This window comes from Oncorhynchus clarkii, chromosome 16, assembly GCF_045791955.1.
Source record: "Oncorhynchus clarkii lewisi isolate Uvic-CL-2024 chromosome 16, UVic_Ocla_1.0, whole genome shotgun sequence".
Lineage (NCBI taxonomy): Eukaryota > Metazoa > Chordata > Actinopteri > Salmoniformes > Salmonidae > Oncorhynchus > Oncorhynchus clarkii.
Window position 1 is genome coordinate 29,799,483 of NC_092162.1, and position 24,404 is coordinate 29,823,886.

The 24,404-nt window shown below is 42.9% G+C and overlaps 1 protein-coding gene across 2 annotated transcripts in view; it reads right to left on the reverse strand.

Moving 5' to 3' along the window:
- Nucleotides 1–24,404, reverse strand: part of LOC139368301 (fibroblast growth factor receptor 2-like) — a 95,504-nt gene that overhangs the window by 34,415 nt on the left and 36,685 nt on the right. Inside the window, exons 5-8 of one of the 2 annotated variants that reach the window (XM_071107047.1) lie at nucleotides 21,600–21,769; nucleotides 14,975–15,098; nucleotides 4,772–4,962; nucleotides 3,008–3,152 (exon numbers count right to left, since the gene is read on the reverse strand). In XM_071107047.1, coding sequence (XP_070963148.1) covers nucleotides 3,008–3,152; nucleotides 4,772–4,962; nucleotides 14,975–15,098; nucleotides 21,600–21,769 — 630 coding nt within the window. Of the gene's footprint in view, nucleotides 1–3,007; nucleotides 3,153–4,181; nucleotides 4,321–4,771; nucleotides 4,963–14,974; nucleotides 15,099–21,599; nucleotides 21,770–24,404 lie in introns of both variants that reach the window. The other variant, XM_071107048.1, reaches the window with a different exon arrangement.

A 24,404-nucleotide genomic window follows, 5' to 3' on the forward strand; every position in this document is an offset into this window, starting at 1 on the left:
TTTTGGAAACTCTATTCTTCTATATGAATATAAATGCTCAGAGAAAGAGATTGTTTAACAGTAATATATTTTTTTCTCTCAAAAAGGTAGGAGTCTGTTTTTAATACCTTTCAATAGCTCACCTCGTGAGGATAATGGCACTGAGACATTTTCTAAAATGTTTTATGAGTTGAACACGTTGGGAGGGATCTTAGACCATTACTCCATACAGAATCCTTCCAGATGCTTGATTTCCTTTGTCTAAGTTTATGGACTTGAAAATGGGTTTCAAATCCAGAGACAGATGGCCATTGCAAAATGTTGATTTTGTGGCAAATAACCAGGTTTCCAGCCAACCTTTTTATGTTGGATAAAAAAATGTCACGACAGGCCTGATCAAAATTTGTTGGTAAACCTTCCAAATGTCAACAAAACAAAATATGCTAGACAAGGTGGGATCTTTTTGTGTCGGTAAAATGTATTATGCAAGAAATGGAAGTGGAAATGCCTTTATGCGCAAATATCGATATAATAATAACCATCTTATCAAACTTGGAGTCACGAGATTATATGGTGTGTGTGGTCCTCTCACTCGGGAAAGCATGCAGTTTATTATGCTACAGATGAAATAAGTTATGATGAACTTCACAGGGTGGTGAAACTACACTGTGATGAGCTTGATAGTTGCTTTTTTCCCCCCATAATAATCTCATCATGTAGGCTATACAAGCGAGCTGTTCTATATCGAGTGCACGTGCCAAGACCAGAGTGGGCACATTTGCTATATAAGAAATGTTTTTTGTGACAAAACCATCAGTAGAGTTGAAAATGCTATGGAAACCCATTTAACTTGTATGTTTTATTCGGTACATGGGAATTTAACCTATTATTATTATTTTTATGTTATTTTTATGTGCACTACGTCATCAAGCACAGCCTTTTACCGTCAACAAGTCAATTGGATGGAAACACATCTCTGGTGGGAAAATGCGCATATTGTTTATGTGTTTTTGTTATATTAGCATGAAAATCTGTCGCTATTTGGATGGAAACCTAGCTATAGAACAGTGGAGGCTGCTGAGGGGAGGACAGCTCATAATTATGGCTGGAATGCAATCAATGGTTGGTATCATACGTGGTTTCCATGTGGCTGGAAACCACGTATGACCCCTCCTCCCCACAGCAGCCTCCACTGCTATAGAACCATTTCTTTATGGACTTTGAAGTGTTATTGGGGTTATTGTCTTGCTGAAAGATCCATTTGCGGCCAAGTCTCAGCCTCCTGGGGGAGGACACCAGGTATTTGGCTAAAATGTCCTGGTGCTGGGTAAAGTTCATGATGCCGTTGACCTTAAAGGCCCCAAGACCAGTGGAAGCAAAATAGCGCCAGAACCACCACCATATTTTACAGTAGGTATGGCGTTCTTTTCTGTTCATGCATTCTCATTTCAATGCCAAACACACCACTGGTGTGCGTGGCCAAAGAGCTCTATTTTCATGTCATCCAACATATGTAAATGCCTGGAGTTTGCTAAACGGCATTGGCAATTGGATTGAAACCGGTGCTTTGGTCAGAGGGCATGAAAATAGAGCTCTTTGGCCATGGACACAAGTGGTGGGTTTGCAGTCAAAATGAGAATACATAAGCAGAAAAGAAAATCTCTTTCTCTGAGCAATTGTATTAGTATAAAATAATATAGCTCAGTATTTGAATGAGTTATTTTATACAGTTATTTTTGCAAATCTTTATCAAGGGTGTCAATGACCCCATGCTAAATCTATGGATGTTTGTCAGTGCAGACATGAGGAACACAGACACACTCACACAGACACACATTTAAAAGAAACACACACAATCGTGCAGACACAGGGACACACACATTCATTTAAACTAGGACTGCCAAACGATAAAATGTTCTAATCGAGTTAATCGTATGACGATTTGATTAATCGCAAATTCATAATTCGCTCAAATTAAGATGTAATTTAAGATTGTTTATACAAAAAGCATTACAAGAATAATGACGTCTTGATTTATCCCAAAATAATGGTTATAAAAATTAAGTAAATTAATAAAACACACCTTCTTTGATAAAGCACACCTTCTTTAACCTCAATGTCAACTTGTTTTGGAGACAAAATTGTTTTTTGCAGTATATATATTATGTATTTTCATGTTTTCAGTTGATTTTGAACGCTTTCATACAATCTGATTAATCACAATAAAAAAAAAGTGTGCACTAAAATCAAGTTAACTGATTAACTCTGACATACCTAATTTAAACACACACACACTATATCAAATATATTGAATACATTTAAAAATATTGGCCCTGATAATTGAGAAAGTCAAGCCGTGAGTATTCCAGCTGTGACATTCTTTTTTATTATCTCAAGGAGAAATAATAAAAAGGCAATCAATTATCAGAGTCAGGAAATACGTGGAGCCATAAGGGAGTTTTTATTAATTCTCAGGAAATGACAGAGAAGCCACTGACACCGACAGACAGAATCACCAAGACAGACAGACACCCGTCTTCTGTAAAAACTTGCAGTCCGAGCCAAAATGTACGTAGCACCAACATACTTTCCCCGAGAACCAGGGGAGAGAGGGAGAGAGATGAGGGAGGGGGAGAGAGAGGCAAACCTCCTCTTGAGTAACGAGACACTCGAGCCATTCGGAGAAGTCGGGTTATAATAAGCTTAGAGCAAATGTCTCTTTATCTGGCCCCTTGCTTTCAACACATCAAGATAATACAATATATGTAATACATATTCCTGCTCTAATATTCCCCCGAATTAGATGTTGAGTTGTTGACTGTAAGTTCATCATTGTATTCTGATATTTTGTTATTTTGTTGAGTTTGTGTGTCTTTCACTCCAAAGGAGCTTTTCACTTCTCCCTTCTTCCCATAGAAATCATCAAAATAACTTTATTGACCGAACGTTTAAAACCGTTAGTGAATGACATTGAGAGAGAGTGAGAGAGAGTGAGGGGAAAGGGAGGGCAGTATATGAGTGTATATACCTGGAAGCACCGTCAACCAAGCAGTGTGATAGGAGATCCCAATAGAATTACCCGCCAAGCAGGTATACTCCCCAGCATCCTCGTAAGTGACATTGGGGAGGTAGAGGACTTCAATCTCCTTGTCCGTGGTGTTTACACCTGCGGTCTGGGAGAGGGTTAGGAGTAGTTGTGGAGGAGGAGGATGAGAGAGGAAGGGTAGAAGAAGAAAGGGAAGAAGAGGAGAAAGAGAAGGGACAGGTCGATGGAAGAGGAGGGGTGGAGGAGAAGTATAAGGAAGAGACAGGGATGGAGGAGAAAGAAGAGGAAGAGACATGGATGGAGGAGAAAGAAGAGGAAGAGACATGGATGGAGGAGAAAGAAGAGGAAGAGATGGGGATGGAGGAGAAAGAAAAGGAAGAGACATGGATGGAGGATGAGAAAGGGAGGGTGGACGTTAAAAGGATAAATTATATTTAAGGGGTGAGTAGGAAGAAAGTACGATAAAGGGAAGGAGTGAGAGTAGCAATGGAGGGGGAAAAAATAGCAGAGAGGAGAGAAGAGGAGGAAACGCAGAGGTAACAATTAGACCCACAACACCATGAGAGAGGAGTAGCTGGATGGTGTCCATAGCTGGGAGGAGAACGGTCGTCCCATCTATAGAGAGAGAGAGTAGATGGCAGGAGCTTCCAGAGAAGGGAAGGAGGGTCCAGCGAGGGAGGGTCTTCAAAACAAACAGGAAGAGCACCTTGTACCACAAGAAATAATAGCAAACACAATACACCAAAACACGTGATAAAAATACCCTTCACCCACAACACCAGAGCCCAATCGTATCCACACCAGGCCTGGGCATGCACAGTACCCACAACCACAGAAGAGGAAGGCAATCACCTATGCCCTTACACATCACACCATTCAAATGGGGGGGGGGGGGGGGTTGGGGAAAAAAGAAGAAGAGAGAGAGAAACAGAGTTGAAAGGTCTGAGATGGACATAGCAGGATAGTGTGAGTGTGCAGGTACAGTAGGCATTTCCATGGCTGTACAGTCACAGTCAGTAGTTACAGTAGAAAGGATCAGTCAGTCCACAACCCAGCAAGAACTAAGACCACCACACCGAACCGGGTCAGTGACAGGCCCAAAGAGACCACACGGGAGGTGGTCAACAGAGGTCAAGGATCAGGGGTCAGCGGTTACCTGGGATGACCGTCAGCCAGCCCGACTGGTTGACCTCCCCTATATAATTGGAGACTTTACAGGTATACTCTCCGGCGTCCTCCTCAGTTACGTTGGTGAGCGTGAGCACCTCCACATCCGAGCTATTGATGCCTGAGCGCTGAGGTGTGTGAGCAACACGCACACACACACATGTGCACGCATACACAAACAACCAAACACACACACGTACACGGCAGCAGGGGGACAAAACAAAACACAGGCCTGTTACTATCACATCAGCACCCCAGTGCAGGGAAAGGAGGTTACAGGAGCCGCCACCCAGACAGGAATACAGCCAGTGTTCCAGTAGTATAGAGGGAAAAGGGATATTTATTATTCTTCGTAAAGGAGAGAGACAGATGTGATAGTAACAAAAATGCTGTTTTTATAAATGGCAAAAAAGTTACCTGAAAACAAAAAAATGATTAGCCTACACTTTGAAGAAAAAGAATACGTGAAAAACTGAGAGTGTCAATCAGGTAATCAGATGTCACAAGAAAGAGGAACCAATCATTTTCACTGATCAGGTCAAAACAGCCAATGAGGGGCCAGGGAGGGCTGGAACGTACCTTCAGTACACGGACGTAGGGGTGTCCATCTGGGCCGGTGCGACTACCATTCTTCTGGATGTGCTGCAGCCACTGGATGTGGGGCTGAGCATCACTGTACACCTTACACACGAAGCGTGCGTCCTCCCCTACATTCACACTGGTGTTGGCTGGCAGCCCTGCCTGGAGAATGGGTCTATGAGGGGACCGTTCTAAGATGGAGAGAGAAAAGGGGAGATGTGTTATGGTGAGTTAGTTTGTGCATGAGACATCGCCATTGGCCATTTAAAACCCCAACCTTGACCGATACACCCCTTGGTAAAAGACAGATTTGTATTTCTAATATTAATGACAGCCAATTGATCAACTAAGCTAGATCACCACTGGGTACCTTAGGAATAAGCATTAGGACACAGACTTCACTTTGTCTAAGGAACTGAAAACGAGCACAGAATACTTGGGGGTGAGGGTTCGGAGAGTCAGGTGGGGTGGTTTGAGGCCTGAGGGGAACTGGATGAGTTAAAGAATCAAATCAAATCAAAACCCAGACAGGAAGATCACATCAGTGACTCAACCCACTCAAGTGACACACCCCTCCCAGGGACGGTATGAAAGAGCCCCAGTAAGCCAGTGACTCAGCCCCTGTAATAGGGTTAGAGGCAGAGAATCCCAGTGGAAAGAAGGGAACCGGCCAGGCAGAGACAGCAAGGGCGGTTCGTTGCTCCAGAGCCTTTCCGTTCACCTTCCCACTCCTGGGCCAGACTACACTCAATCATATGACCCACTGAAGAGATGAGTCTTCAGTAAAGACTTAAAGGTTGAGACCGAGTTTGCGTCTCTGACATGGGTAGGCAGACCGTTCCATAAAAATGGAGCTCTATAGGAGAAAGCCCTGCCTCTAGCTGTTTGCTTAGAAATTCTAGGGACAATTAGGAGGCCTGCGTCTTGTGACCGTAGCGTACGTGTAGGTATGTACGGCAGGACCAAATCAGAGAGATAGGTAGGAACAAGCCCATGTAATGCTTTGTTGGTTAGCAGTAAAACCTTGAAATCAGCCCTTGCCTTGACAGGTAGCCAGTGTAGGGAGGCTAGCACTGGAGTAATATGATCAAATTTTTTGGTTCTAGTCAGGATTCTAGCAGCCGTATTTAGCACTAACTGAAGTTTATTTAGTGCTTTATCCGGGTAGCCGGAAAGTAGAGCATTGCAGTAGTCTAACCTAGAAGTGACAAAAGCATGGATTAATTTTTCTGCATCATTTTTGGACAGAAAGTTTCTGATTTTTGCAATGTTACGTAGATGGAAAAAGGCGGACTTAGAATGAAGAAGAATGAGGGCTTATAAGTGGGTGGCAGAGAAAAGAGAGGAGGGGTGGGAAAATAATATAGCGAATAAAGGGAGCTCAACAGACAGAGTGAAAAGAGAAAGAAAGAGGGGTGAAGAGGGTGAATAAAAAAGAAAGGTAGAGAGACAACTTTCATACACTGTGTGTCAGTCTGTCAAGAGTTTTGCCACTAGTAATCTTCATCTGTTCCTCTGTCCATCAGAAGGCCAAATGGCTACTCTCTCTCTGTCAGATCAGATGATTCCCACCCCTCCCTCCTCTCACTCTCCCTCCTCATTCCTTGGACTCGCCGTGTTTATTGTCTCTCTACCCTCCTCCTTCCATCCCTCGCGTGTGTGTGTTTGTGCATGTATGCGTATGTGTGTGTATGTGTGCGCGTGCATGTGTGTTAGTGGTTTAGCGGACTCATGTGGAACTTGCCTGAAGTCATCATGTAGTCTTGATGGCTGCTTGGCGTTGCAACTGATGACTTATTCACCAGTCTGCTCTCTGACCACACTGACTCGAGTGTTTCTGTGAAATGTATGTTTGTGACTTGAGTGTTTCTGTGAAATATATGGTTGTTTGCATGTATAGCATATGTCAGGTGTGGATCTATCCATAACTGCATGGATAGCATGGTGACTATGACGTACTATCCATATATGTTATAGACACCATGCTATCCTTGCATTTATGGAGAGAACAAGACCTGACACATACTGTACACACACACACCCGCTCTGCCCTTTTATTATCCCGATCCACTCACCCGAATCAAATACAAAAATCTATTTATCAATTAAGTCATTAATAAAGTACGGCTGCTGGGAGTTGGAGTTGAGGAAAGGGACAGACTTCTGTGGCGTCTAAGCTGCACCACTAAACTCTGGGTAGCCTGGCGGCTTGACACACAGGGCCCTGGGGGTCAGGGAGGGGTTGTTGATCGGAGGGGGATAGGGCCAGGCCCGGACCAGGGGAAGAAAGTGAAGAAGGAGTGAAAGAAAAGTGGAGGGGGCTGGACATAAACAAAGTGCCCGCGGGGTGACTGGGTACCCCTGTGGGTGAGCAGGCTGTGAGTGAGTGTGTGTGTGCACTGCATGTATGTGTGTTTGTCTGGGAGGCCCTCCCCCGTGCCCGTGGACAGTTTCAGCCAGAAAAGGCGTGTCTAGCTTTGTTTTTAATGTCTGATCCTGTTGGTCATTTGGGCCCAAAAGCACGATAAGAACTGCCTTCCAGACACTCTCTCCCCCTCCATCTCTCTTTCTGTCTCCACCCCTTCTCACACTCTATTAAACAGTAAAATTCAGTAAAATTAAGCAAGAGGTTGTGGGGGGGGGTTAGTCTGGAGCCGGACATAAAAAGGGTTTACTGCTGAGCAATAAAACAGAACAAAAAACAGAAACAGAGAGAGTCTGAAGGAGAGCTTTAGTTAATCCCATAGCAAGGGGGCCTGGAAGGGCGAGAGTGAGTGTGTGTGTGTGCGCGCATCTGGAGGCTACAACAGTGAGGTATTTGAGGGTATTTACACTCAGGATTCCATCTCTTGTTTAATAGTTTTGTGAACATTGCCCTTTATTACCATGGAGACCCTGACAGAATTTTTTTTTGCAGTGGAAGAATGTACAAAGTAGAAATAAAAACAATGGGGTGCAAAGGAGCAAAATAAATAAATAAATAAAATAAATACAGTAAGGAAAGAGGTAGTTGTTTGGGCTAAATTATAGGTGGGCTATGTACAGGTGCAGTAATCTGTGAGCTGCTCTGACAGTTGGTGCTTAAAGCTAGTGAGGGAGATAAGTGTTTCCAGTTTCAGAGATTTTTGTAGTTCGTTCCAGTCATTGGCAGCAGAAAACTGGAAGGAGAGGCGGCCAAATAAATAATTGGTTTTGGGGGTGACCAGAGAGATGTACCTGCTGGAGCGCGTGCTACAGGTGGGTGATGCTATGGTGACCAGCGAGCTGAGATAAGGGGAGACTTTACCTAGCAGGGTCTTGTAGATGACATGGAGCCAGTGGGTTTGGCGACGAGTATGAAGCAAGGGCCAGCCAACGAGAGCGTACAGGTCGCAATGGTGGGTAGTATATGGGGCTTTGGTGACAAAACGGATTGCACTGTGATAGACTGCATCTAATTTGTTGAGTAGGGTATTGGAGGCTATTTTGTAAATGACATCGCCGAAGTCGAGGATTGGTAGGATGGTCAGTTTTACAAGGGTATGTTTGGCAGCATGAGTGAAGGCTTAGTTGCGAAATAGGAAGCCAATTCTAGATTTAACTTTGGATTGGAGATGTTTGATGTGGGTCTGGAAGGAGAGTTGACGGTCTAACCAGACACCTAGGTATTTGTAGTTGTCCACGTATTCTAAGTCAGAGCCGTCCAGAATAGAGATGTTGGACAGGCGGGCAGGTGCAGGCAGCGATCGGTTGAAGAGCATGCATTTAGTTTTACTTGTATTTAAGAGCAATTGGAGGCCACGGAAGGAGAGTTGTATGGCATTGAAGCTTTCCTGGAGGGTTGTTAACACAGTGTCCAAAGAAGGGCCAGAAGTATACAGAATGGTGTCGTCTGCGTAGAGGTGGATCAGAGACTCACCAGCAGCAAGAGCTGGTGAGCTGATGTATACAGAGTCGGTCCAAGAATTGAACCCTGTGGCACCCCCATGGAGACTGCCAGAGGTCCGGACAGCAGACCCTCCGATTTGACACACTGAACTCTATCAGAGAAGTAGTTGGTGAACCAGGCGAGGCAATCATTTGAGAAACCAAGGCTGTCGAGTCTGCCGATGAGGATGTGGTGATTGACAGAGTCAAAAGCCTTGGCCAGATCAATGAATACGGCTGCACAGTAATGTTTCTTATCGATGGAGGTTAAGATATTGTTTAGGACCTTGAGCGTGGCTGAGGTGCACCCATGACCAGCTCTGAAACCAGATTGCATAGCAGAGAAGGTATGGTGAGATTCGAAATGGTCGGTAATCTGTTTGTTGACTTGGCTTTCAAAGTCCTTAGAAAGGCAAGGTAGGATAGATATAGGTCTGTAGCAGTTTGGGTCAAGAGTGTCCCCCCCTTTGAAGAGGGGGATGACCGCAGCTGCTTTCCAATCTTTGGGAATCTCAGACGACACGAAAGAGAGGTTGAACAGGCTAGTAATAGGGGTAGCAACAATTTCGGCAGATCATTTTAGAAAGAAAGGGTCCAGATTGTCTAGCCCGGCTGATTTGTAGGGGTCCAGATTTTGCAAATCTTTCAGAACATCAGCTGACTGGATTTGGGAGAAGGAGAAATGGGGAAGGCTTGGGCGAGTTGCTGTGGGGGGTGCAGTGCTGTTGACCAGGGTAGGAGTAGCCAGGTGGAAAGCATGGCCAGCCGTAGAAAAATGCTTCTTGAAATTCTCAATTATGGTGGATTTATCAGTGGCGACAGTGTTTCCTATCTTCAGTGCAGTGGGCAGCGGGGAGGAGGTGTTCTTTTTCTGCATGGATTTTACAGTGTCCAATAACTTTTTTGAGTTAGTGTTGCAGGATGAATGCATGACAGTTATGGATGAAGACTGTCATGAAAATAAAATAACTGTCATAAAAAATATATATACAGTGCCTTGCGAAAGTATTCGGCCCCCTTGAACTTTGCGACCTTTTGCCACATTTCAGGCTTCAAACATAAAGATATAAAACTGTATTTTTTTGTGAAGAATCAACAACAAGTGCGACACAATCATGTAGTGGAACGACATTTATTGGATATTTCAAACTTTTTTAACAAATCAAAAACTGAAAAATTGGGCGTGCAAAACTATTCAGCCCCCTTAACCACTTAAGTTAATACTTTGTAGCGCCACCTTTTGCTGCGATTACAGCTGTAAGTCGCTTGGGGTATGTCTCTATCAGTTTTGCACACCGAGAGACTGACATTTTTTCCCATTCCTCCTTGCAAAACAGCTCGAGCTCAGTGAGGTTGGATAGAGAGCATTTGTGAACAGCAGTTTTCAGTTCTTTCCACAGATTCTCGATTGGATTCAGGTCTGGACTTTGACTTGGCCATTCTAACACCTGGATATGTTTATTTTTGAACCATTCCATTGTAGATTTTGCTTTATGTTTTGGATCATTGTCTTGTTGGAAGACAAATCTCCGTCCCAGTCTCAGGTCTTTTGCAGACTCCATCAGGTTTTCTTCTAGAATGGTCCTGTATTTGGCTCCATCCATCTTCCCATCAATTTTAACCATCTTCCCTGTCCCTGCTGAAGAAAAGCAGGCCCAATCCATGATGCTGCCACCACCATGTTTGACAGTGGGGATGGTGTGTTCAGCTGTGTTGCTTTTACGCCAAACATAACGTTTTGCATTGTTGCCAAAAAGTTCAATTTTGGTTTCATCTGACCAGAGCACCTTCTTCCACGTGTTTGGTGTGTCTCCCAGGTGGCTTGTGGCAAACTTTAAACGACACTTTTTATGGATATCTTTAAGAAATGGCTTTCTTCTTGCCACTCTTCCATATAGGCCAGATTTGTGCAATATACGACTGATTGTTGTCCTATGGACAGAGTCTCCCACCTCAGCTGTAGATCTCTGCAGTTCATCCAGAGTGATCATGGGCCTCTTGGCTGCATCTCTGATCAGTCTTCTCCTTGTATGAGCTGAAAGTTTAGAGGGACGGCCAGGTCTTGGTAGATTTGCAGTGGTCTGATACTCCTTCCATTTCAATATTATCGCTTGCACAGTGCTCCTTGGGATGTTTAAAGCTTGGGAAATCTTTTTGTATCCAAATCCGGCTTTAAACTTCTTCACAACAGTATCTCGGACCTGCCTGGTGTGTTCCTTGTTCTTCATGATGCTCTCTGCGCTTTTAACGGACCTCTGAGACTATCACAGTGCCGGTGCATTTATACGGAGACTTGATTACACACAGGTGGATTGTATTTATCATCATTAGTCATTTAGGTCAACATTGGATCATTCAGAGATCCTCACTGAACTTCTGGAGAGAGTTTGCTGCACTGAAAGTAAAGGGGCTGAATAATTTTGCACGCCCAATTTGTCAGTTTTTGATTTGTTAAAAAAGTTTGAAATATCCAATAAATGTCGTTCCACTTCATGATTGTGTCCCAAATACAGTTTTATATCTTTATGTTTGAAGCCTGAAATGTGGCAAAAGGTCGCAAAGTTCAAGGGGGCCGAATACTTTCGCAAGACACTGTATACTCTTTCAGGGTTTTTTAGGTTACTACATGATTCTTTGTGTTATTTCATAGTTGTGATGTCTTCACTACTATTCTACAATGTAAAGAAAAACCCTTGAATGAGTAGGTGTGTCCAAATGTTTGACTGGTACTGTATATACAGTACCAGTCAAAATATTAGGAACACATGCTCTTTCCATGACACACACACACACAGAGAGAGAGAGAGAGATGGGTCTCAGTCTGGGACACAGACCCATATTCATAAGAGTAGATTGTTGAATAACTCAGCAGGCAAAAACACACACAGGCACGCAATATATATAGTGTACACACATTTATCTGACATTTGACTAACCCAACCCCTCTGATTTAACCCCCTCTTCTCCCCCACCCTCCTGCTAGTTTATTTAGCAAGATGACCAGTGCTCTACATAATACATTGAACACAACACACACACTCTAGTCTTGTTTGCTCCAAAGGTCAGAGTAAAGGGGTTGAGTGAGTTAGGTTTGAACTTGCTTTGTCCCTTTGTAATACTGCTGACCAATGTTCCCTCTAAGCTGCGCGCATGCGAGAATGAACTTCACTCAACGTGAATGATCTTCACTCAACTTTGTAGACTTGTCCCTGTTATTTAACACTATCAACATGTCCCTTTACTGTGACAATATTAGCCACTTTCAATGCAAAATACCATAACAAAACAAACTATGAAAGACTTAGTATGCAAAACTAACTATGCAAGATAATTGGATGTAGGCAGAACGCATTGGAGTAGGATTTTATTGCATTGACACTCGTGCAGCATAACCAATCAGAGCTGCAGTAGGATTATATCACATAGACCATTGCCATATATGGATCTGGGCCGTTCACTTTGAACTGGACTGTTCTACAGCATGAGCAGTCGTGAGTAGATGCACTTGTTTTGAAATCAAAGCGAGAGCTTTATGTAGCCTCGTGTGCACACATTTTGTTAATATCCTTTGCTAGTTAGTGAGCCCAGTTATAGATAATTTGCAGTCAGAAATAGGTAAGTGGTTGCTTCCTACGAGAGCACAAAATGTGTACATTTCTCAAATTCTTTAAAAAGCAAGTCAGGTAAAGAGCATTTTGTTTGTCTTAAAGGGGCAGTGTTGTATTTTGAGACAGGCTTGAATAAGCTAAGTAGCCAATAGGCAGAGGGTAGCATTAATTCTCTGTAATAATGGTATGCGAATAATAATGCATTTTATTTTGTAAAGTGGTTTCTTGTATCAAACACAACATTTTCAGTCACCTTGTCTGAAGGACAAGTGGATTAACAGTTTAATGTCAAGCTCTGAATGTTTTTTTCAAAAGTCAAAGGTCTACATTGAACATCACACATTGGCTGCTACTAAAGGATGAATGAACGACGTTGAATATGTGGACATCTATAAGTACCTAGGTGTCTGGCTAGACTGTAAACTCTCCTTCCAGACTCATATCAAACATCTCCAATCTAAAATCAAATCTATAGTCGGCTTTCTATTTCGCAACAAAGCCTCCTTCACTCACGCCGCCAAACTTACCCTAGTAAAACTGACTATCCTACCGATCCTCGACTTCGGCGATGTCATCTACAAAAAAGCTTCCAACACTCTACTCAGCAAACTGGATGCAGTCTATCACAGTGCCATCCGTTTTGTTACTAAAGCACCTTATACCACCCACCACTGCGACCCGTATGCTCTAGTCGGCTGGCCCTCGCTACATATTCGTCGCCAGACCCACTGGCTCCAGGTCATCTACAAGTCCATGCTAGGTAAAGCTCCGCCTTATCTCAGTTCACTGGTCACGATGGCAACACCCACCCGTAGCACGCGCTCCAGCAGGTGTATCTCACTGATCATCCCTAAAGCCAACACCTCATTTGGCCGCCTTTCGTTCCAGTTCTCTGCTGCCTGTGACTGGAACGAATTGCAAAAATCGCTGAAGTTGGAGACTTTTATCTCCCTCACCAACTTCAAACATCTGCTATCTGAGCAGCTAACTGATCGCTGCAGCTGTACATAGTCTATCGGTAAATAGCCCACCAAATTTTACCTCATCCCCATTCTGTTTATATTTATTTACTTTTCCGCTCTTTTGCACACCAATATCTCTACCTGTACATGACCATCTGATCATTTATCACTCCAGTGTTAATCTGCAAAATAGTAATTATTCGCCTACCTCCTCATGCCTTTTGCACACAATGTATATAGACTCTCTTTTTTTTCTACTGTGTTATTGACTTGTTAATTGTTTACTCCATGTGTAACTCTGTGTTGTCTGTTCACACTGCTATGCTTTATCTTGGCCAGGTCGCAGTTGCAAATGAGAACTTGTTCTCAACTAGCCTACTTGGTTAAATAAAGGTGAAATAAAAAAATAAATGATAGAACAACTATTTCCATGTTAAAATGTTATGGGATGCATTTTATCCATTGTTTTTGATGGAGCCACAGTAACCTACTTGCCCACTCTTAAAACTGAAACTTAAAGCAGGTACAGCCTCAGTGTTCACAGTAAACGTGAGCTGAAGGTTGCACAGAATTTTAACAACGTTCAAGAAGACCAGAAATTTGCTCAGTGCCCCAAGTGCCCCAAGTGCTCCGCAGCATGTACTCCCACTGTCCCTCTCCAACTCCTCTAACAGTCACATCAATGGTCCCTTATGTCCAACCGAAGGTTTGCTGGATTCACAGTGTTGGGCCAACCCGAACAGTACTGGGCTGGCTTGGATATTTTCTTTTCACAATGTATTTTCCCGCGAGTTTCCAAAAAATGCGGCTGATGCGTAACCAGGCAAGCACAGTACAGTTTGGCTTGTCTTGGTGTGAATCAGACTATTGTGACTAAGGAGCAAAACATTGTCAAAGACTGCAGTCTCCCAAGTCATAGACTGTTCTCTCTGCTACTGCATGGCAAGCGGTACCGGAGCTCCAAGTCTCGGTCCAATTAACAGCTTCTACCCCTAAGCCATCAGACTGCTGAACAATTAATGAAATAGCCATCCAGACTATTTACATTGACCCCCACCCTTTGCTTTTACACTGCTGCTACTCGCTGGTTATTATCTATGCAGTCACTACATGTACAAATTACCGCAACTAACCTGTACCCCCGCACATTGACTCGGTACCGGTACCTGTATATAGCCTCGTTATTATTATTTTATGGTCTTACTTTTTATTTTAGTTTATTTAGTAAATATTTTCTTACCTCTATTTCTTGAACTGCATTGTTAAGGGCTTGTAAGTAAGCATTTCACGGGAAAGGCCTACTACACCTGTTGTATTGGGCGCATTTGACAAATCAAATTTGATTTGATTTTTTATTGGGCCAGGGCCCTGCCTACATACAATACATGCATCAATTCTGCCCATAGAAACAGACCTGGCACATCTAGGCAGCATTCCTTCTCTGTACTTACATACAGCGTAGTAGCATGCACCTGGGGATCAAACAGCCAGCAATAACCCTCAACCCCACCCCGTCCCCAACACCCTCTGTGAGAATCCCTTAATGCTGGCCCAAACAAGTAACGTTTAGTTGGAGTCGGCAGGTAGCCTCGAGGTTAGACCATTAGGCCAGTAACCAAAAAGTTGCTGGTTCAAATCCCGGAGCCAACAAGTTGTCAAATTGCAGATGTTATTATTAACCCCCCCATCCCTCCCTCTATCCCAGGCAGGCCCAGTGCAGTACTCACCCACTACATCCAGGGTGTAGGTGTGGTTGATGGTGCCATATGCGTTCTCCACCAGGCAAGTGTAGTTGCCCTTGTCGGATGGAACCACACTCTCCATGATCAGGGTCCAGTGCTGGTGACGCACCTGAAAGGGAAATCCAACCCATTAATGTGAATCTCACAAAGGAACATCCAAACCAATGCAAACTGCGGATTGATGGAAGGCCAGAGAGAGTAAGTGAGGAGGCTCAGTGAGTGACGGGCAGTCAGGTCTATTCTCACGAGCGCATCATGGTGAAAAACAATATTACAGGGAGTGACAGACTGGTCCTAAGGTGAGCTGCTACCCCCACCCAAGGAATTTCACTGTGCTCTCCCTAAGCTACTACTTACCACCTCTACTCCTTAGAACACTAGTGAAAACCCTGTAGATTCTAAATATTCTACTTTTTACTACTTACAGAGAAAACACTAGAAATTCTGTCTTTTATTAGGGCACTTGTTTTGCATGGACAAGTCAATTGGAGTGTGTTTGTGTGTATGTGTGTGTGTGTGTGTGTGCGTGCAGTATGTGTGTGTGTGTGCGTGTTTGTGTGTGTTTACAGAACTGTCACTAAAGATAGTGAGGAGAAAGTGTTTGACTGAATACCGTGTTTATTAGAATGAGACTTTCTGCAGAATTAAAGCCAAGGGGAAACATTCTCCGGAACTTCCCATGAAGAGATGGCTGTGTTTCCTCGTAAACTATCACCCATTAACTACATGTGTCACACTTTTTCCTTCCCTATTACATCCCAACACAATAGATAACTTACAAATGAATCCATCACTGCAAAGTGTAATGTGACTTTTAATTGCACTTTAAAAAATGTTTGATTTGATTTCAATAGATTGGATGATTCCCCAATCGTATTATCGTATTCAGCGGAAGCATTTTTATATACAGTGCTTTCGGAAAGCATTCAGACCCCTTGACTTTTTCCACATTTTGTTACGTTACAACCTTATTCTAAAGTGTATTAAATTGTTTTCTTTCTTCATCGATCTACAAACAATACCCCATAAAAACAAAAACAGTTTACAGAAATTTGTGCTAATTTATATATACCACATTTACATAAGTATTCAGACCCTTTACTCAGTACTGTGTTGTAGCACCTTTGGCAGCAATTGCATCCTCGAGTCTATTGGGTATGACGCTACAAGCTTGGCACACCTCTATTTGGTGAGTTTCTCCCATTCTTCTCTGCAGATCATCTCAAGCTCTGTCAGGTTGGATGGGGAGAGTCGCTGCACAGCTATTTTCAGGTCTCTCCAGAGATGTTTGATCGGGTTCAAGGACATTCAGAGACTTCTCCCGAAGCTACCCCTGCGTTGTCTTGGCAGTGTGCTTAGGGTCGTTATCCTGTTGGAAGATGAACCGACTCTTCTCTGTATATATCAATGATGTTGCTCTTGCTGCGGGTGATTATTTCATTGACCTCTACGCAGACGACACCATTCTGTATACATCTGGCCCTTCTTTGGACACAGTGTTAACATTTTTTGGGATAGGGGGCAGCATTTTCACTTTTGGATGAATAGCGTGCACAGAGTGAACTGCCTCCTAATCTGTAGGTGCCAGATGCTAATGCATATAATTATTAGTATTGGATAGAAAACACTCTGAAGTTTCTAAAACTGTTTGAATGATGTCTGTGAGTATAACAGAACTCATATGGCAGGCAAAAACCTGAGAAAAAATCCAACCAGGAAGTGGGAAATTGGAGGTTTGTAGTTTTTCAACTCAGCCCCCATTTAAGATACAGGGTGATATTAGTTATGTTTCACTACCCAAGGCTTCCACTAGATGTCAACAGTATTTAGAACCTGTTTTGAGGATTCTACTCTAAAGGAGGGGCTCATAAGTGCTCTTTGAGTGAGTGGTCTGGCAGAGTGCCACAGCCTCCGTCTGGCGCGCTCACATGAAAGGTAGCTACAGTGGGGCAAAAAAGTATTTAGTCAGCCACCAATTGTGCAAGTTCTCCCACTTAAAAAGATGAGGCCTGTAATTTTCATCATAGGTACACTTCAACTATGACAGACAAAATGAGAAAAAAAAATCCAGAAAATCACATTGTAGGATTTGTAATGAATTTATTTGCAAATTATGGTGGAAAATAAGTATTTGGTCACCTACAAACAAGCAAGATTTCAGGCTCTCACAGACCTGTAACTTCTTCTTTAAGAGGCTCCTCTGTCCTCCACTCGTTACCTGTATTAATAGCACCTGTTTGAACTTGTTATCAGTATAAAAGACTGTATAAAAGTCCACAACCTCAAACAGTCACACTCCAAACTCCACTATGGCCAAGACCAAAGAGCTGTCAAAGGACACCAGAAACAAAATTGTAGACCTGCACCAGGCTGGGAAGACTGTATCTGCAATAGGTAAGCAGCTTGGTTTGAAGAAATCAACTGTGGGAGCAATTATTAGGAAATGTAAGACATAGAAGACCACTGATAATCTCACTCGATCTGGGGCCCCACGCAAGATCTCACCCCGTGGGGTCAAAATGATCACAAGAACGGTGAGCAAAAATCCCTGAACCACACAGGGGGACCTAGTGAATAACCTGCAGAGAGCTGGGACCAAAGTAACAAAGCCTACCATCAGTAACACACTACGCCGCCAGGGACTCAAATCCTTCAGTGCCATATGTGTCCCCCTGCTTAAGCCAGTACATGTCCAGGCCCGTCTGAAGTTTGCTAGAGAGCATTTGGATGATCCAGAAGAAGATTGGGAGAATGTCATATGGTCAGATGAAACCAAAATATAACTTTTTGGTAAAAACTCAACTCGTCGTGTTTGGAGGACAAAGAATGCTGAGTTTCATCCAAAGAACACCATACCTACTGTGAAGCATGGGGAAACACCATGCTTTGGGGCTGTTTTTCTGCAAAGGGACCAGGACGAATGATCCGTGTAAAGGAAAAAATAAATGGGGCCATGTATGTGAGATTTTGAGTGAAAACCTCCTTCCATCAGCAAGGGCATTGAAGATGAAACATGGCTGGGTCTTTCAGCATGACAATGATCACACTGCCCAGGCAACGAAGGAGTGGCTTCGTAAGAAGCATTTCAAGGTCCTGGAGTGGCCTAGCCAGTCTCCAGATCTCAACCCCATAGAAAATCTTTGGAGGGAGTTGAAAGTCCGTGTTGCCCAGCAACAGCCCCAAAACATCACTGCTCTAGAGGAGATCTGCGTGGAGGAATGGGCCAAAATACCAGCAACAGTGTGTGAAAACCTTGTGAAAACTTACAGAAAACGTTTGACCTCTGTCATTGCCAACAAAGGGTATTTAACAAAGTATTGAGATAAACTTTTGTTATTGACCAAATACTTATTTTCCACCATATTTGGAAATAAATTCATTAAAAATCCTACAATGTGATTTTCTAGATAATTTTTCTTCTCATTTTGTCTGTCATAGTTGAAGTGTACCTATGATGAAAATTACAGGCCTCATCTTTTTAAGTGGGAGAACTTGCACAATTGGTGGCTGACTAAATACTTTTTTTGCCCCACTGTACGTTCCACTTCATTTGTACAGACGAAGGAATTGTCCGGTTGGAACATTAATTAAGTTTTATGTTAAAAACATCCTAAAGATTGATTCCATACTTAGTTTGGCATGTTTCTATGGTCTGTAACGGAACCATTTGAACTTTTCGTCCGACGCGCCGAACGCACGACCTGAACGCGCTTTTGGATTTGTTTACCAAACGCCCTAACAAAAGAAGATATTTGGACATAACTGATGGACATCATCGAACAAAACCAAACATTTATGGTGGAACTGGGATTCCTGGGAATGCATTCTGATGAAGATCATCAAAGGTAAGTGAGCATTTAAAATGCTATTTCTATAAATAATTTTTCTAAGTATTATTGAAGATTTATGATAAAAAATATCCTAAAGATGGATTATATACACATCGTTTGACATGTTTCTACGAACTTTAATGGACATTTTTTGACTTTTCGTCTGGACTTTGTGCCCGCACTTTGTGCATTTGGATTACTGGACTAAACGTGCGAACAAAAAGGAGGTATTTGGACATAAAGATTACATTTATAGAACAAAACAAACATTTGTCTAACATGGAGACCTGGGAGTGCCATCAGATGAAGATAATCAAAGGTAAGTGATTAATTTTAACTTTTGTGACAGCTCTCCTTGGTTGGAAAATGGCTGTATGGTTTTCTGTGGCTAGGCGCCGACTTAACTTTTTACGGCTGCAGGGGCAGTATTAAGTCGCTTGGATGAAAAGGTGCCCATTGTAAACGGACACTCCTCAGTCGCTAATATATGCATATTATTATTAGTATTGAATAGAAAACTCTGAAGTTTCCAAAACTGTCAAAATATTGTCTGAGTATAACAGAACTGATATTGCAGGCAAAACCCTGAGGAAAATCAAAACAGGAAGTGGCTTCTATTTTGAAAACTCCATGTTCCATAGCCAACCTTTGCTGGATTTAAAGGGATATGAACCAGATTCCTTTTCCTATCGCTTCCTCAAGGTGTCAGTCTTCAGACATAGTTTCAGGCTTTTATTTTGCGTCAAGTGGTCACATGAGTTTAAATCGCGCAACAGAATTTGGGCAGACGTTTTCCCCTCTCCTATTGTGAAAGACATTTGCGGTTGATATATGATCGATTATATATTTTAAAAACAACCTGAGGATTGATTATAAAAAACGTTTGACATGTTTCTGTGGACATTACGGAAACTATTTGGAATTTTCGTCTTGCGTTGTCGTGACCGCTCTTTCCTGTGGATTTCTGAACATAACGCGACAAACAAATGGAGGTATTTTGGATCTAAAAATAATCTTTATGGAACAAAAGGAACATTTGTTCTGTAACTGGGAGTCTCGTGAGTGAAAACATCCGAAGATCAAAGGTAAACGATTAATTTGATTGCTTTTCTGATTTGTGACCGAGCTACTTGATGCTAAGTGTACTTAATGTTTTATCGTGCGACCGATAAACTTACAAACGCTTGGATTGCTTTTGCTGTAAAGCATAATTTCAAAATCTGACACGACAGGTAGATTAACAAAAGGCTAAGCTGTGTTTTCCTATATTGCACTTGTGATTTCATGAATATAAATATTTATAGTAATATTGATTGTATGTAGCGCTATGCTATTCAGCGGTTGTTGATGACACTTATCCCATAATAGGGATTGCAGCCATAACAAGTTAACATAATCGCATGGTGTGCTTTAGCCATAAAGCCTTTTTGAAATTGGACACAGCGGCTGGATTTACATTGTTTGTTTGTTACATTATTGTGTTTACATTGTTTGAGTTTGCAGAATGTGCAAACAGCAGTTGGGCGAAGTGCATGGTTTCTTAGAACATAGACTGGTCCCTTCTGTTCAACTTTAGGCCGAGGCTGCGGATCCATAGGTAACCGTCCCGTCCCGCCGGATCCCTTTTCCCCAGAGCTGATGATCCAAATCACTGGCTTTACCTTACACACCAATTTTTTTGGGTCACCATCCCTTCACATTTCTCACTGCCAATCGTGAATGATAACGTTTTACCGGTGAATCTTCCATGCCGCACCTGCATTTCAACCATTTGATCTGAACCAGTTTCATGGGGATATTCATCTAGATCTTCTTGAGTTATCGATTGTCATGGGGGGGGGAAAGATAGTTACATATCGGGATATTATTTTTTATGACATATTGTATCGTATCATTTTGACAATATCTCAATATTATTTTTGACTTAGTTGGCTGTACCTGCACCAAAACATTTTTTCTTATTTTCAATCTTTTTTTTTTTTTTTTAAATAGGGAGCTAATTCGTTTTCAGCACTTATTTCCTTGACTGATCGTTTTTTCATGGCTCTGTCTTGTACCTCTGCAGCAGACATATGGTGGGCAATATGTTTGGAACATTGAATCGAATCATGAGAATCACAACACATATCGGCACCTAAGTATCGTGATAACATCATATTGTGAGGTCCCTGGCAATTCCGAGCCCTAGTTATTGACATGGTTTCGAAGTATCCTACAGTGTTGTTTTTTTGTTGATCAAAGCACATATTTTGTTCAGTGGTGCACGCTGAGTTGAACTATTCGAAAGAAAGACGCAAACATTCGCACAATCATCCTAAAATCTCTTAAGAAAAGAGGTAGTGTTTTTTGTATTACAGTAACGTTATGCGATTATATTTGGTTATGTTGTATACTTTCATGGTGTGTTCTTGCAGACTTTGATCAACTTTATTAAACAAGCAACATTCGTCAGAGACCGTGCGTAAAGTAGAGAATCCTGCACATGTGAAGAAGCTTCAGGACCTTTAGATGTCGGGAAAAGGGGTACAGAAAGTCGGCTCCACAGCCACACCGTAAACTTTAACTAGGCTGCGCAGCTCAACTGAAGTAGCAGTAGAGCCAAAATGGAAGGGCAACAGTCTGCCTCAAAATCAAGACGCAGAAAAATGCATTGAAAGTCCTTTCTAAACAGTCACAAAAGTAAACTTGAATGAAACATTTGATTATAGACTAATTTCAATGCGCTAGTCATGAGAAACTCCATGTCCCAGCATGCTGCAGTGCGGGGTTCTCTCTCGTACCTTGTACCCGCCCATGCGGTCCTCCTGTCGGAATGGTCGGCTGTTCTTCAGCCAGCGCATCTTAGGACGTGGATTGCCCCCGGCAGCACAGCGAAACTTGACTGTGTTGGCAGCAGGTACAGCATGTAGCCTCTTCTCCATCTTCTCCAGCATCGTCCAATAGGGCGCCCCTAAAGAAAAGAGATGACCAATCAGGGTTTTTGTTTAGTCAAAATCTCAAATTAGATTTTGTCCATCTATAACAAAACAGTAACATATATTATATTAGGGAAGTACCAGACAGTACCAGAAAGTGTTCATTGTTACCACATTGTTTATTAGTTAAAACCATATCAGCTTAAACCATGCTGTAAAATAAGTCTTACTTATATTTGTGAGAGTACTGCTCACTTTCAACAGAAACACTGTATGGGAAACATGGCTGAGCAGCAGAGCTCCGTTGATTAACAGTTTCAGTCCAAAGCCTGAACAACATGGATTACTACAACTATAGCAGGTAGTGAGAAAGAGTGAGGGAGGTGGTCACAGGCTATGTCCCAAATGGCACCCTATTCCCTATGGGCCCTAGTCAAAAGGATTGTACTAAATAGGGAATATGGTGCCATTTAGGGAGAAACTACAGTTCACACTGGAAACACTTAATACTCAAACATAAATGTTTTCTTTTGAAGGTGGCAGGACACGTTACCAAGTGGGTAACTAGACCATCACATCCATTTTATCTAGTTGCAGTTAGCGCTTTTTTTTACCACGTCTTCCAATTACAATATTTAGCCTGTCATCGAGAAGATATGGCTGTTGGGAAGAAGGGATATTTATCATCCATGAATAATCATTATGTTCCAGAAGGGAGAAAGATCATTTCACATTTGTTGTGGGTGAGAAATGTTTGGTTTGTAAAGGGTAAGTTACCCACACAATGATCGATCATGCTCCTTCATTCAAATACACTCCCACAGGGACGTATAGGAAGTTAGTAACACCCCTTTTCTGTCTGGCCTACATACTGTAACTGCAGCTCGTTCACCCCATATATCTCATTTTCTGTAGTTCCCTGAAGCCCCCCCTCTCTCACACACACACGTTATCTTCTCTCTACCCCCTGCCTCCCCATTTCTCTCTCTCGGCACCTGGGAGAGTGATTGCATAAGCAGATGCACTCAGAAAGAAGATAAATTTCACAACCAATGTCCCCACCATCACTTCCTATATCTCTATTACAGGAGTAGAGAGAAGAGGGGGAACACTCCAGGGTTACTGCAGCCGTTAGACACTCCTTTAGCCTTCTTGGGCCTATGTCCTTTTCTTTCCACCCCTCCCTCCCTGTTTTAGCCCCTCTCCCTCTTCCCACTCCTCTCTCCCGCCCACCAGAGTTCAATCAGAATATTATCAGAGTCGGTCACCTCCCATAATTTTTTCTGGCATGCAAACCGGACAGTACACACATACTTTGATACAGAATAAGTAAACCATGCTCTTCCTTCCAGGATGAACCAACACACTATAATTAGACTAGTTAGGTTCTTTTAAGCCCATTTCCTTCTCACTCTGTCCCCCTATTTCTCGCCATCTTATTTTCTCTTTCAACACTCCTACCTACAGACACAGTCAGACAGGTTAGGGTGGCGACTGCCCTCGTTCGGGAGCTCGTCTCTCTCAGGTGAACTCTGACCCCGGAGTGGCAGCAGCTGTGTCTGATGATGAGCACGGTACATGATAGTGAAAGGTGACCAGGTCTGTTTCCCATGCTCCCGTCGTCCGGTGGTAGCGAGACTTCAAAGACCCCCCAACCTCTGTCCAGATGAGGCCAAACTCTCACTGGCCCCTAAGACCCCTCTGTGGCCCCTAGCACCCTGTGTGGCCCCCCTATGGCCCCTTAAGCTCTCTGAATGGACAGCTTCTCTTACTATTTACTCTGTGGCAGTCTGGGGTTAGCTCAGGTTATCTATGTAACTCCAAAACAAGAATGTGCTGTACGTTCAGCATGAGGAATGCGGCACAAACATAAGTGTCAAATGATAGTATTACTTGTACATTTGCCCCATACTGTAGAGCTGGTACTAGAGCTACATATACTGTATATCTAGGACAAACATAAAGCAGCTAATGATAGACTATTAAAAGCTTGTAAATTGTACCCTACAGATGTTTCAAACGAAGACAAACGAGAGCAATTAAAGATGATCTCCTTAACAGGCCAGAGAATGCGTTAGAACAACAAAACCAACAAGCGTGGAACCCCACATCCACTCTGACCTCCCCCTGACGCCAAAGCTGCCCCGAAAAAACAAAGCCTTCTCCATGATCCTTCCATATGCCTTGCTCGTCTCCTCCAATCACAGCCAACCTCAGCTGACGCTGGGTAGGGGGTACATCTTCACCCATAACTTTTTCTCCCAGTGTTTTAGGGGGGGCCTGGTTGTGACTGTGTTGTTGTTCAATCTCTTTTTAAGAAAGTGTAATCAAAGTGTACAGAGTACGAGCTGAGACACTGAAACCTAACCCATTGGGCATTAGAACGGCCCCAAGCACAATGCTCAGACCCCCCCTTCTCCTTCCTTCTTTCCCAAAAAAGCCTCCACAACACCCCTCCAAAAGTGGGCCGGGGGCCAGCGCTCTACAGCGTTAGCATACACAGAGAAGTGCTGGTGCTGATCCAAACCAGAACGCTGTAGTTAAATGGCCTCAACCGTCCCCTATTTTTTCTCTTCCGCCTCTCTTTTTTAATATTCCGGTTTTGAATTCTTAGAAAAAAAACACCAGGAGAAAATTCAACCGAGCTGCCAGAACAGTTTTTACTTTGCT